General features: G+C 50.8%; 1 protein-coding gene across 3 annotated transcripts in view; it reads left to right on the forward strand.

Annotated features, from left to right (window-relative positions):
* Positions 1–1,151: 1,151 nt before the first annotated feature.
* Positions 1,152–14,672, forward strand: part of GRM7 (glutamate metabotropic receptor 7) — a 931,188-nt gene continuing 917,667 nt past the window's right edge. The window contains exon 1 of one of the 3 annotated variants that reach the window (XM_056129060.1): positions 1,152–1,945. In XM_056129060.1, the coding sequence (XP_055985035.1) occupies positions 1,427–1,945 (519 nt within the window). In that variant the 5' untranslated portion in view covers positions 1,152–1,426. The remainder of the gene's footprint in view (positions 1,946–14,672) is intronic. The other 2 variants (XM_056129058.1, XM_056129059.1) reach the window with 2 other exon arrangements.

Raw genomic sequence — 14,672 nt, forward strand, 5'->3', positions numbered from 1 at the left:
TTTGAACAATGTTGTGGTCCTTAAGCACTGAATGAGGTAGATATTGCTCTGCATGCCCAAGCAAAGCCTCTGAGAGCTGAGGCAAAGTCCAGGAGTTCATTCTCATCCCCGCCCCTCGCCCCCCCCCCCGCCCCCGCCAACTCCCCACCCCGCCCCAGAACAGAAACATCCATCCCCGCTGGTGACAAGTGGATCGAGGCCACGAGGCCACTTGTTGCTTTGGTGAGCCAAATCTAGCCAGGCCCTGCAGGAAGGGCCACCCAAGAAAAAACAAGCCTCCCCCCCCCCCCCCGCCCCCAAACAGCCTCCTGATTGCCAGGCGACTGCATCGCAGCCCGATTTCGCCCCAGTCTGAGCCAGAGGGAGAAAAGCAGCTTCGCCTGGGCGGCTCTGGTCCTGCCTTGCCCCTGCCTTCCTCCCACCGGCGCGTTCTCGCTGCAGTTTCTCGCGCTGGAAAGAAAACCTGTCACCGGCCCAGAAGCATCAGAGCAAACAGGGAGGCGTGAGCCTTGCACCTGTCAGCGCCAGAGGGAAAAAAAAGTTCTCCGGCTCTGCAGAGTTCCCCACGGTGCCCTCCTGGCGAGGGGGAGTGGGGTCGGCCGAGCGTGGGGCTTTCCTGCAGAACGCCCCGGGGACTCGGGGACCGAGGCGCGGTACCGGCGCGGTCTCCGCCGGGCTCCGGGGACAGCTCGATCTCGGGCTCCGGCTCCTCGGAACCGCGGATCCCGCGCTCGCGCGCGCTCCGGAGCGTTGGTGTCGGGCCCAACGGGTACCCCGCTCGGGATCGCGGCGGGGACTGGGGTTTCCCCGGCTCCTGCCCGCCGGACGACACCCTCCTCGGGGGCTCCGGGGGCCGACGGCGGGGTCGGGGCCTCGGGTTCCCGCCGGCGCATCCCACCACCCGCTCCGCAGGCGGGTGCGCGGGAGCCGGGGCTGGAGGAAGCCGGCGGTCCCCCCTTGGAACGCCCCCGCGCCGGCGCCGGGGGCCCCGGGGGGGTGCCCGGAGACCCCCCCCCCCCCCCGCTCGGGCGATCCCCCGCCCACCGCCCGCACCTCCGCACGCAGCCCCTCCCTGCGTGATGATGCAAAGCGGCGGGGCGGGCGGCGCGCAGGGTGGGGAGCGCGGGCGCGGGCGCGGGCGGGCGGCGGGCGCCGGGGTGGGCGGCGGAGCGGCGGGGCCGGCGACCATTTAAAGCGATAGCGATCGGCTCCCGAGCCCAGTGCCCGGCCGGCGCCGCGCGAGCCACCAGCCCGCCGCCAGCCGGGGACCCCGCGCGGCGCGCCGGCCGCGCCAGCCCCAGAGCGCCCGGCGCCGCGGGACGCCCCCCCCTCCGCCCTCCGCATCCCTCCCCGGCAGCCCCCCGCAGCCCGCCGGCCCCCCGGGACGCCGCGGGCACCCCCCCACCGCCGCCGCCGCCGGGGCAGCATGGTCCAGCTGGGGCAGCTGCTCCGCGCCCTGACTTTGATGAAGTTCCCCTGCTGCGTGCTGGAGGTGCTGCTGTGCGCGCTGGCGGCGGCGGCGCGCGGCCAGGAGATGTACGCCCCGCACTCGATCCGGATCGAGGGGGACGTCACCCTCGGGGGGCTGTTCCCCGTGCACGCCAAGGGTCCCAGCGGAGTGCCGTGCGGCGACATCAAGCGGGAGAACGGGATCCACAGGCTGGAGGCGATGCTCTACGCGCTGGACCAGATCAACAGCGATCCCAACCTGCTGCCCAACGTGACGCTGGGCGCGCGGATCCTGGACACTTGTTCCAGGGACACTTACGCGCTCGAGCAGTCGCTCACTTTCGTGCAGGCGCTCATCCAGAAGGACACCTCCGACGTGCGCTGCACCAACGGCGAGCCGCCCGTGTTCGTCAAGCCCGAGAAAGTGGTGGGGGTGATCGGGGCTTCGGGCAGCTCCGTGTCCATCATGGTAGCCAACATCCTGAGGCTCTTCCAGGTAGGCGCGCGGGGGGGGGGGGGGGGGTCCGCGCCTCCCGTCCGGGCCCCCGCGGCGCCCGGCGCGCCGGAGGTGTCGTCCCCCTGGCCCGGCGCCGATGCCAGCCGGGCGGCGTGAGGGCGAAGGATGCTCCGCGAACGGGCTCCTCGAAGTGCGGGGTCGGGCGAGCGCCCCTAGGGTGCTGGACGCGGAACGACGACGGGAGGACGCCAGGGAACCGGGCATCTCCGCTCCCGGGTGCACCAGCGCCGGGGGTGGGGTGGGTGGGGGTGGTCGGGGGGCCCCTCGGGGGGACAAGCCGCCCGCCCCCGCTCCCGGGCTGCATTTCCGAACCTGTGGCCCGCCTAGTTGCGGGGACGCCCCTCCGGACCCCGGTTCCCCCCAGGTGCGGCGTCCCGGCCGGGCTCGGGCACCGTCTAAGCTGCCTTTGCAGCCGGGCGCGCAGATGAGCTCATTCCAGCTGCGAACCGGGCCCCCCGCCCCGCCGCCGCTCCGCCGCGCCCGCCCCCCGCCCCGGCCCGCGGGACGGCGCCCCCGGAGCGAGGCCCCCGCGCTCCGCGGGGTTCGTGGCGCCCGCGGCGGGCCCGCGCGGTTCTACCGCAGTGCTCGCTGCCCGCCCCGCGCCTCCGCCTCGGCCACTGCATCGCCGGGAATGGGTTACCGCCCGCGGCCAGGATGGGGGATCTGGGGGAGGGTTGCGAGGATCCACTTGGCCTCTGCTTCTCGGTTCCCTGCCTTTCCCCTTCTTCTTGCTCTATCTTTTCTCCTTTTGGGGGCTCTTCCTTTCCACTTCGGCCTCCTCGCTCGCTCTCCGTGCCCCTAAGTTCTCGGGATGGTCCTCTCGTGGTGCCCCTCCCTGCCCGGGGTACCCGGACCGCGACCATCCTTGCTACCTCCCCGTGTCCCCGCAGCCTCCAGCGCCCTGAAGCTCCCGGGCTCCCAGACTCGGCCCCGTGCCCAGCGCCTTCCCTGAGGGTGGGTTTCTGGACGGGACTTAGTGAGATTCCTGGGGCTCCCCCGTCCTCGCCCAGGAGTGTGAAGTTTGTGTTTGGGCCCGGAGAACGGGGGCGGTGGGGGCGAGGGCGAGGCTGCAGCCTGCGTGGGGGTTGGGGGTTGGGGGGGGGGGCTCAACCCTCAGAGCACCTGGCTGCGAAGCCCTCAGGGCATGGGGCAACCTTTGCCCGGGGTAGCCCACCAGAGAGGCTCGGGATGCTGTGGGCGGCTCACCGTCCCCGCCCCCTTCCTTTCTGTCCCGGCCCAAACCCGGCCACTGAGGCAGGAGCCCAGGGAGATCAGAGCCCTCCAGATACCCAGGAGGCCACTCACAGCCTTTCTCAGATCGCTGTGCGTGGAAGGAGCGCTGGTGGGGGGGGGGTGCACCTTAATGAATGAATTCACTGTCTCCACTGGGAGCCCAGGTACTGTAGATGGGAAGGGGGGGTGGGAAGTACCCAGGCCAAGTCCCTGTGTGCTGAGGGCTTCCGGGGGAGCCGGTTCCTGCTTTGGGGGAGTTTGGATCCTTGCGAGAGAGGATGGGGCCTTCTGGTTCCTCCAGCGCCCTGGGTGAGAAGGTGGGAACAGGGGGCTGAGACCAGCATCATTGGGAAACAACACTTGCATTTTCCTCTAATTTGCAAATTGTCTCCAGCTGCTGCCGCTGGAGGGAAAGGCTGAAGAAAAGAGCCCCCGCCCCCTTCACCTGCTTTTCTGGAGAAGAGACTGGGGGCAGGAAGGGCTTTCACTTGTAGCTTAGGCTGCAGTTTCTGGATAGGGCACTGTGGTGGGCATCCTGGCCAAGCGTGGCCTCAGTCTGAGAATGGAGCGCTATACATGTACCCCCACCACCGGTTTTGCACAGGTCTTAGAAGCTAGGACATCCAGGTCTGCCCCCAGTTTCCCAGCTTCTTTAAACTTACACCGTGGATGAAAAGGATAGCGGGGACCAAAGCACTGCATCCAAGGCGGAGTCTGTGTCAGGAGGGGAAGGATGCAGGGAAAGGTGTCTGAGGTGGCAGAGTTCAGCCCAATTAAGAGTGTCCTACATACAGGAAACTCCTCTCTCTGATTGAGTTGAGCTCCTTGGAGATTTGCTTTTCTGTGCTCCCTGTGGATTGCCCCGGGTACCATGCCAGTCCTAGTCTATGTTTTTTTTTTTTTAAATCTTTTAAAAATATTCATGAGAACTTCCTGGGAGCCAGGCTTCAAGGTTGGAAGGAAAACTCCATGACCTAAATGGGTGGGGGTTTTGTCGACGCTGGGGGGCAGGAGGGAGTAAGGAGCAAGTAATAATAGCACGGAGGCTGCTGTTTGCCTGGAATAAAGTTCCTCTTTGAAGATAAGACCGGAGCAAGGCTGACTGCTCGGATGTTGGGTGTCTCTGGCTGGGATTCTTGTATACCTGCTGACTGAAGGGGGGGCTCAGCGAGACCCCCCCACACACACACATGGGTATACTGAATTAGTTAGCAGAAGACAGGATCACACCCAGAGGTCTCACAAATCCAGGAATTTGAGGCTAATGAAATTAACGTGAGGCCAGCTCTTTGCCGTCTAGAATTAAGTCACTTCAGCTGCCCTGCAGTACATTTCCAGCCTCAAAGAGGCGTCCAAGAGGAAGTTCTGGGGACTGGTTTTTGAGCCCATGCAAAAGTACTACTCTCCTAATGCTAGAAGAGATTAAATAAAAATTAATATCGAGAATGAGTAACATATTTAAAAAATAATCACAGAATGGAGGAGGCTTATTGTGGAGAGCTTCTCTAATACGATGTCCAGGGGATAAATCTCCCCCTGACCACTGTTTTATAGGCTATAAGTGAGATATATGATGGTGGGAAGTAATGGGAAGGTTTTTATTCAAGGCTTCTGTGTTATTGACTGGAGAGCAAACACTCTAAGATTATAAATTTCTCTTGCTACATCCTGCCTCTGAATGAACAATATTTCATGTGTAGTGACATGGTTGGAGCTATAGGTTTGGAATTGAATGGCATCTGTTTCGGTTTAGTTCCCTCAAAAGAAACAGCTTAGGGCCAGGGGAATCCGTGGTTAAGCCTGACCCTTCCAGGGGCAGACAACACACATCCAGGAAGCACCTTTGTGACTGCGTTCCAGCTGTTCATGGAAGCACAGATAGAATCCTAAACTTTGCAGGCAGCATTTTGTTTAGATGTGCCTGGATGCCCCCACCCCCTTGTCATTGGCTGAAACCAGGCGCCTGCAACGCTGTGGTGTCACTACAGTGGGAATTCTTTTTTTTTTTTTTTAAGCCACTCTAACCTGCTCTTGACAGATTTCATAAATATAGGTGCCAGTGCCATTTGGAATAGTCTCTAGAACAATCTCTGCCTCCACATTCACTGTGCTTCGGTAAATCTACCTCCCAGATGGTGAGTGGGCAATTTTTAAAGGGACATTTTTTAAAAGAGCAGAGAGGGAGGGAATGCAGAGAGGCACGTTCTATATTTGAAGGCCCCTCCACGTGGAGTGGATGTGTACAGACCCACAGAGGAAGGAGTCTGTATGTGCACCGCCCCCCCCCCCCCCAGGAGTGAGGGAAACACTGGCCTCCTGTATTCCAGCATCAAGCAGTTTAGAGGAACAATTTGCGAATGCTTCAATTTTCACACATATGGTTGATGTCCTGGATTCAACAGACCCGAGCTGGATTAGACAGTCTAGTCGGAATCCTCCATCAATTAGCCGTGTCATCCTAAATAAGGCACTTAATATTTCTAGCTCTTATTTTTTCCTCATCTGATTAGTTTTCCTGGAAAGTCGCAGAGATGAACTCCAGCTACCTGCTTTTGAACACTGAGTCTGAGAAACTTTGGAAGGATATATTTTCCTCACACAGTTGTCTCAGTATCAGCAGAGTGAACGCCTGTATTACACTCCAGTACCCTCTTATTATTTCCCTAGTGTGCGCCCCAGTGAAAAATAAAATAGCAGAACTGAGGTGTGGAAAGTGACACCCCTCTTAGAAGGTCTGGAGACCCAAGGCCAGGAAGAACTTTGCCCAGAGGCCTGTCTTCCTTTATCCTGTAAACACGCCAGGCTTTTCTCTTCAGAAACTGCTAAGTCATGGCCTCCTGCTTCCTTCAGGGCCTACCGAGCTTCACCTGACTGAGCTCGGCCACTCTGGTGTTTGGTTCCAGTGGAGCGTCTGTCCTTGATCCTGCCATTCAGAACCTCCTCAAGACTTTCTGTCAGAAAAGGAGGAAAATGTCTCTTCTCTCTGGAACTTATGGACTGGGGATAGAGGCTAGGACTCTCAGGAACCTTCTGACTGAGAAGAAACTTTCTGTAGATGAAAACCCTGTGGAGAGGGAGAGAGAGCCAGAGCTCTCCTGACTTGCATCCGCTCTCAAACCAGTGCTCTGAATAGCAGCTGCCTTCAATCTCTGGCACCTGGCTTTTGTTTGAATTTCCTTTCACTTTCCTTGGGGTTTTCTTTTTTTTTTTTTCCAGGGACTGGCCATTGAAGGCATCATTCCTTCATCAGCTGATCTCCTCTGTCAGCATGAGGCTCCCTAACTTGGCATTAAGTTTGAGACAATCCAGCAGCTGTTTGATTCCTTCTTTTTAGTGCTAACCCTTCCAGCCCAGGTGTCGGGTCTTCGCTGCTCTGCCCCCCACACTGGTGTCGAGAGCTGCTGCCTCAGCACTGACATTGGAGATCATACTCTCCCATCTCCATGGAGTCCAGAGTGAGGAGAATCACTTCTCGTGTCGACTCGCCTCTCCGTGGAAGTGTCAGAACTGTACTTGCTTCCTTTCATTCAAGCAACTCTTTTGTGGATGCCCCCAGGGTACAGAAGGCATTTTCATGGCATAATGAAGTTCAAAGTACATTAAACTCCTGGGTCACTCCAGCCGGTGTCAGACTCACTCTAGAGCTCACCCCCTTTTCCCCTAGAATGTGTGGCTGGCCTCCAAGCCATGGGGCAAAACTCCTGGTACCAATCTCGGCCACTCTTGGGTGTTAGTCTCCTATTTTGTTACTTTATGTTCCCCAGATGAATGCAATGTTTCTATGTCTGTCCCTCTCTTTCTGATTCATTTCGCTTAACATGATACTTTCCATGTAGTCCCACTTGTACGTAAATTTCATGACTTCATCTTTTCTGTTTGATCATTGTATAATTGAAACCCAAGCACAAAAATTTGTCAATCTACAACTGTACCTCATGGTGTTTCACTAATAAAAATTAAAAAAAAATACAATTAAATTACAAAAAGTAAATCTCACCCCCTTTCCCTTTAAATGCATTAAATACCAATGAGCACCATTTTCCGACAACTAAAATGCATATATGACAGGGATGCTAGAGGACATTGATACAACATGTAGTCAGACCAAATAATTATCGAACCTTATGTCATTTGGCACAGTACGTTTTGTGTACTTACTAAAACAAAATAATAAAATACACAGGTAAATGTTTACCTGAGGAAGAGTTGTGTGCCAGAAAATTTAGTGCAATGGCATTACATGTTTAGCAAGTAGCCTGGGTTCATGTATATTACGACTAGGTCAAATAATTTGATATTAAGTCTTACATTGAGTTGACTGTAAAATCAAAACTTAATATATACAATTATATTACTTGTATATATCTAGTTTGCATGTATCTTGTTTTCCTAGAAGTTAGTATCAGCGTTTGAGGCTTACTAGGAGCCATGAGGGCACGTACTGAAATACTTTGTCTCTGTCTAATGCCTATTACGATTGGCACCTTGGGTCTCTGTTCAGTGGAAGCCATCACAGAGAATGAGACAATTAAATGCAGTTGGACCTTCAAGACGTACGGTTACCTAGGCAGTTCTCAGTGGCCTCTGAGTCCTCAACACGGACTCCCCACTCCCCGACCCGGATTTCAGGCCCTCAGCACTGGAACTGACGACATTCAGGAGCGTTAGTATCTCAACGTACAGTAGGTACCTGCAGAGTAGGCACGAGTAGGTGTCTCACGAAGCCCTTTGGCAGGCCTTCCCAGGCACATTTTTGCTTGCTCTGTTATTATGTGCTTTCCTGGGTGCAGTCTTGCAAACCCTTGTATTCTAAGTCCTCAACTGTTTTGCCCAGGGAATATTCGAGCCTTGGGGTTCCTAAGTGGGGCTCATTTCCCACACGTCAGTGTTCTTAGTTCCCATGCCAGTCCTGCTGGGCCATAGTGTCATCAGCACCTTGTAGCAGAAGCCCCGGCACTGCAGACTCTCAGTCTGCTCGATAGCAAGTATCCCAGTGGAAAGTTAGGTTGCTCTGACACTACCCAGCTCCCTGGTTGAGGTGCAGTGCTCATTCACCACAAAATGCAGAGAGCTTCGAGTGATGATGATAGGTTTGCTACTTGGAAACTGTAGTTGTTTAAATGCTTCAAAGTGTCCGTTGTTTAACCATTTATTTTAGCCGGGGGTGAGAGCCAAACAGGGGCTACAACTTTATTTCAATTCTAAACCAAGATGAATTCTGTGGGTATGTAGTACACCAATTCTTGCCTCCAAGGGGAAGCTGCTGGTTCTCCATGATCCAGTATAAGCCCCATGCCAGGCGATTGATAGGTCGACTTTTCTTTCAAAATAAAAGATGCTGCACTTGGCCTGATTCAGTGCCCATCATTACAGCATGTGATGGCTCTTCCTAAACTTTATTTCATTCACTCCACTCTTTCTAAAAACCTCAAGTGGCGAAATCCATCATTCAGATATATGTGCAAAGTAAGAGCCCGTGTTAGTACAATTGCTGAAAGTCAAGTTGATAGAGCACAGGAAATACATCCTAATAAATGCAACATTAATATTCGTGTGGGCTGTGGAGTGAGGGGTAGGAGACGTTTCCATCTAATGGATTATTTTGCCTCTTGCTATAAAAGTGCTGCGGCTTAATAGTTTTATAATTGGTCATTTGCAGAATTCTGCAGCTCGGGTGATCTGCTTTCCTGGATTTGGGGGCTACTGACTCTGTCTCTTGTTATTTTGTTTGGGGGTGGAGGGGGTTGGGGAGCACAAGTTAAATTTGGACTGTGCTTCTGGATCTGAGCTCAGGGATAACTCGTGGTGATGCTTAGGGGACCATATAGGATGACAAGGATTGGCCCCAGGTCAGCCATGTGCAAGGCGAGTGCCCTACCTGCTGTTATTTCTCTCTAGTCCCTCTTTTTAGCATACTTGATGGAAGGTAGCAGTGAGGGCCCTTCAGGCCTCATCTGTTTGTCAGCACTTTCCTTTAGATGAAAAGGTATCCATATGTTGATGTTTCATTTAAAGACTTTCATTATGTGCTGGGCTTGATTGTCCTGCAGGTGTTAGCCTTGGCAGACATACTGTCGAAGTAAGGATCAGAAGTGATATGACGGGCAGAAAAACCCAATTCTGGACTTGGGGCCACTTTAATTTAAGTTTCTGTTCAGCCCTTATCTTTCTGGTCTGAATCAAAGAGGTACCACATTTCTCATCAGTTTCCTTATCTTTGAAATAGAGATAATGAAGGGATAACTGTCTGATAGTGTATTTATAAGGATTTCACAAAATATGGGGATATTTGTGCCTTAAGATTAGCATGTAATAATTTTGGTATAGATTTCACAAAATATGGGGATATTTGTGCCTTAAGATTAGCATGTAATAATTTTTGGTATATTTAAAAATTATGCTTTTCTTTTTAAAAAAATGTTTGGGTCACACCAGATGTTGCTCAAAGTTTCCCTCAGATGCAGTGCTCAGCAATCAGCCCCAGGCCTCTGACAGGGGGAGCGGCTGCTGCCCCCACTGATCATCTTTCCAGCCCCTTATTTTCTTATTTTGTTGTCACAGTCATACAGTTTACATGTCTCCATGTCTCCATTGTTAAATTTGCTGTAAAATTACCATATTGCCTGATGGAGTTCACTCTTGTCTTTTTAAAGAGAAAGAGGGGCAGAGTGATCTTAGTCCTACTGTTCGGAGCATGTTATTGTCAAGAATGAAAGCAAACCATGAATTCTGTGTCCTGAATGGAGCAGAGATACTCCGGCTGGGAACTGTGAAGGGAGCCTGACCCAAGTTCCCAGTCCCTTGTGATCCCCTTTTGGAGGCAAAATCTCAAGGACGCTACTTTAACTGCTAATTTCTATATCTGTAATTTTTCCCCAGATGCTTAATTTTTGTTAAGCATCTTCAGTGTGCATCTTTCTCTGTGCTTGGACCTATTAGTGAATAAAACAGGCGAGAGCATCCCCCCTTCCCCGCCCCACTCCCTCCCTCCACACGCTGGGGAGCAGAAGCTGAGAGAAATACAGCCCCTCACCGGTTTGAATGTTAGAAGTTGGTGACCACCACAGGCTAAGGGAAAGATGGGTTTTGGAAAAGCGGGAGGGTGTTCAGGTGGAATCTCATTTTATTTTTTTTTTATTTAATCACCATGAGATACAGTTACAAAGTTACAAAGCTTTCATAATTGAGTCTTAGTCATACAATGATCAAACATCCATCCCTCCACCAGTGCACATTTTCCACCACTAATGTCCCCAATGCCCCTCCCGCCACACCCACCCCATCCCACCCCCTTCCTCCATGGCAGGCACCTTCCTTTTAACTCTCTCTGTTCTTTTGGGCACGGTTTGCAATACAGATACTGAGAAGCCATCACGTTTGGTCCTTTGTCTACTTTCAGCACACATCTCCCATTCTGAGCGATCCCTCCAACAATTATTGACTTAGTTATTCCTTCTCTATCCCAACTGCCTTTTCTCTCAGCTCATGGGGCAGGCTTCCTACCATGTAGCAATCCTCCTGACCCGTGACTCTACTGTCCTCGGATGTTAGTCTCCTATTGTGTTGTTTCATATTCCACAAATGAGTGCAGTCATTCCATGTCTGTCCCTCTCTTTCTGACTCATTTCCTTAGCATGAGACTCTCCATGTCCATGGGATCTCATTTTAAATTGGACAGTCAGGGTGGAGTTTAGAGAGTACTGTTTGAGCAAAGACTTGAAGGAGCTGCACAGTGCTTTGGGGACACATGATGCTCTGGGAAGAGCAGCTGAAGGCTAGGGTGCAAAATATCCCTGCAGGGTGGGGGCTTCTGGGGAACCCTGGCTCCTGAGTCATGGGGACTGAAGGAATAGCAGAGAGCTGGAGGTGGGGTGTAATGGGGGGACTGGGAAGGCCTTGGAGGTCATCGTGAGCATTTTCTCCTTTCCACCAAAGGGAAGTGGCCCTTGTGCGACTGTGGCAGCTGTGTGGTTGGTTAGGGGACATGGGCACACTCAGCTTGGAGAAGATTGTGTGGTGGCACTCCTCTGCAAGCCACAGGCCTGCCCAAGCTAGTGTCACGGCAGCAGGTGTTGAGAGAAGGCTGGGAGGTAGCAACAGTGTGTCCTGGTGGGGAGGTTATGAGATGTGACAGAAGGACAGTAAAGGCCATCTAAGCTGTGGGGTCAGGGCAGCTGGAACACTGGGGTTCCTGTCCCTGGACATGGGGAAGACTGAGGGATTAAAGAAGGGCTTTGCAGACGGAAGGGTGAGGTGTGCTTCTGGAGGACCCCAGTAGGAAGTGGAACACATGGGTGAGATACAAGTCTTGGGTTCTGAAGGAACATTTGGACTTAGGGGTGTTTTAATAGGATGGAGAGATTTGAACTATGGGATATTTTTAATAAGAATCTCCCACGTAGAATGATACGTGGAAGTCCATTTTGGTGATGAAATGAGGTAGTATCATCAACAACGTGTTCGCAAATCACGTAATAGCTTTTAGCCTAAAATAATGCTTTGAAATGAAAAAGATCTAACACTTTGCTTTTTAAAAGTATAACGGAGCAAAAGTACTCCTATAATTATATCAGTATTTGTGACAGTTATTTTAGTCAAAACAGAGATCCATTTAAATAAACATTTTGTCCCCTCTTATATTCTGATATTGTTGTTGTAATTGTACATTTTTAAAGGTTGACACTATATGTGATAGCATTTCTCTTTAATAATAATTCTGAATAATCTTGCTCAGTAAAGAGAAATATAACTAGCCCCCTTGAGTAGCATATAGAAGTGCTGAGCCCCACACAGCCAAAAATCCATGTATAAGTTTTGACTCCCCCAAACCTATTAATGACCTAATCTTACCAGTATCATAAAGAGTGGATTAACATATAATCTATGACATGGGTATTAGATACTGAATTCTGACAATAAAGTAAGTTAGAGAAAAATAAACACTGTCTTCTCGTTTTTCATCAATTTTGCTCAAGTGGGCCGAGTAATGTCTCCATTTTGAGACTTCTTGTTACTGTATTTCGCATATCGAATACGTCACGGGTAGCTTGCCAGGCTTTGTTGTGCAGGTGAGATACTCTCGGTAGCTTGCCAGGCTCTCCGAGAGGTGTGGAGGAATTGAACCCGGCTTGGCCGGGCTGGCTGCACGCAAGGCAAATGCCCTACCCGCTGTTATTAATTACATTATAAGGGAGACAATACACATTTAAATTACAGCACTGGATTTATCAAAGCCTTTATTCATATCATCTGTTTTCATAATGAAACATCTATTTGCTTACCTGCCTCTGTATTGTCCTGTGTGTTACAAAGCACCATCTAGTGCTGCTTCCAATATTTATTTTGGAAGAGAATATCTGAGCATGCCAGTGGAGTTCAGAGTCTGTTGTTTAGGGTCAATTGTGTGTGCATGCATGTGTATAAATATAATGTCACGCCTCATAGATGACACTTTGAATGGGATACACAGGAAAATTCAGGAGTTTACTATGGACTCAAGGAGGAATTACATGCTTGTGTAACTATAATGTGGGTCTCTACTTGAAACAATTTCATCAGGAATTGTGTAATATATTCTCTTTGCAGTTACAGTGTAAAAACATCTTGGGGGAAAATTTTCACTCAGGTTTTGAGTTTCTTTGAGATATTTGAAAACCTAAAACAACACTTGTCATTCAACCAACTTTTTTTTAAGGTGTCAGGAATGCTTTGCCATAGAGCTACATCCCTGCACCTCAAAGATTTTCTTCCTCATTCATGAATTTATACTAGATGCTGGTCTAAGATGTACTTATACTAAAAATGCATGACCACATTGTCTCTGTACAGCTATAATTTCTACACTATCATTATGTAAGCTATATTTTAATTGCAATTAGAACAAATTTGATATCAACACACATCCATTTCTGTGTTCAGGAGAAGCAGCGTGTAGTAAATTTTATCAAAATATAGCATCTGACGAACTGAACAGAGGGTAATTGTGTGATTCTGTATTCTCTATAATTAAGCTCAGTGGAGTTGGCATAATAGAATTAGGCTAAAAATTTCACTGAGGCACGCCGGTTCCTCTCCTACCACACCATCCTCACATTAGAGACCCTGATGTAGTATCTCACTACACACAGTGGGGCTGAATGAGAGACAGAAGCAGGGGAGATTAGGAAGCAGCATGGAGTGCAGTCTTACCTGCAGATTTTCCAGGTGAAGAAATCTACTCACACAACCAGGGACTGGAACCACATTTTCTGGACTAGTTGAGCCCAGTGCCAACTATGTGGCCTTGTGTTCTGTATTCAGTGACATCATTGGTTGAGAAGATTATGACAAGGGTTCTATCTTCTTGTTGTGTGTGTGTTGGAGGCACACCCAGTGGTCCTTATCTGCTTACTTCTGGCTCTGTGTTCAGGGGTCACTCTTGGCAGTGCTTGGGGTACCGAGCTGGTGACTGCTACAAGCAAGGCTACAAGCCTTCACCCCTGTTCACCCCTGTTCTAATGCTAGTAGCTTGTTTTGTGATGATTGACAACTGTCACTCTGTGCTCATAGCTGTTGTTCTCTTGGACTTAAATAATTTTGGAGCATAGGAGTGGGTTATGGGATGAGCTGATTGGAGTCATTTATCTTTACGAGGCAGTACGGCATAATAATGGTTAGAGCGTGAGCTCTGGACGTGTTCCAAATCCCTGCTTTCCTCCTCTTGCTGACCATGTGAGGATTGGGCAGTTGACCTGTTTATTTGAGCCCCATGAGTCCTGTCTGTGAAATGATGATAATTGCATTTGATGCTCCTTGGTAAATAAAGACTATTTTCAAGGTTATCTTGCAGAGGACATAGTATAATGCCTTGCCTTCACTCAAGGGACTGGGTGAAATATTGAAGTTTCAGAAAACAAAGCCAGCAAAGAACAACAGGCTTAATTTCTTACTTCAGTGTTGAATAAGTCAGAGAGGCAGAATCGGAACTCACTTCTCTCGTGATTGACACTGGCTCTTCTTCCTTATTTCAATCTCCCTCTTAGTTCGTACTTGTAATGAATGAGTACATGAGTAATGAGTGAGTGCTTATTGTCAAAGTGTCTAGTGCTTTGCCTGCAAGGGCTTGGAAAATTTTAATATTGCTCACTAGTGGATGACCCAAGCCCCTTCTCTTTCTGCAATTGCTCGGAGCAGTTTGCACAGAAGTTTTCCTTCATCTTGTGTCAGCATAAAGGACTAAGAGCCCAGAAAGAGGATCTCCTTCAGTTAATTAAATAATTATTTTTTAGTACCTGGGCCACACCTGGAAGTGATCAGGGATTACTTCTGCCAGGGCTCTGGGGACCATATAGGTGCCAGGGATTGAACTTGGGTTGACCACACGCACAGCAGGCCTTTACCTACTGTTCTATCCCTCTAGCTACAGAAAAGGGATCTCCTTGACTAGTCATAGGGAAGTCCCTTACTTCAGCCTTTCCTGCATCAACTCATCCAT

The sequence above is a fragment of the Sorex fumeus genome, unplaced genomic scaffold (assembly GCF_029834395.1).
Source record: "Sorex fumeus unplaced genomic scaffold, SorFum_2.1 ptg000072l, whole genome shotgun sequence".
Taxonomy (NCBI): domain Eukaryota; kingdom Metazoa; phylum Chordata; class Mammalia; order Eulipotyphla; family Soricidae; genus Sorex; species Sorex fumeus.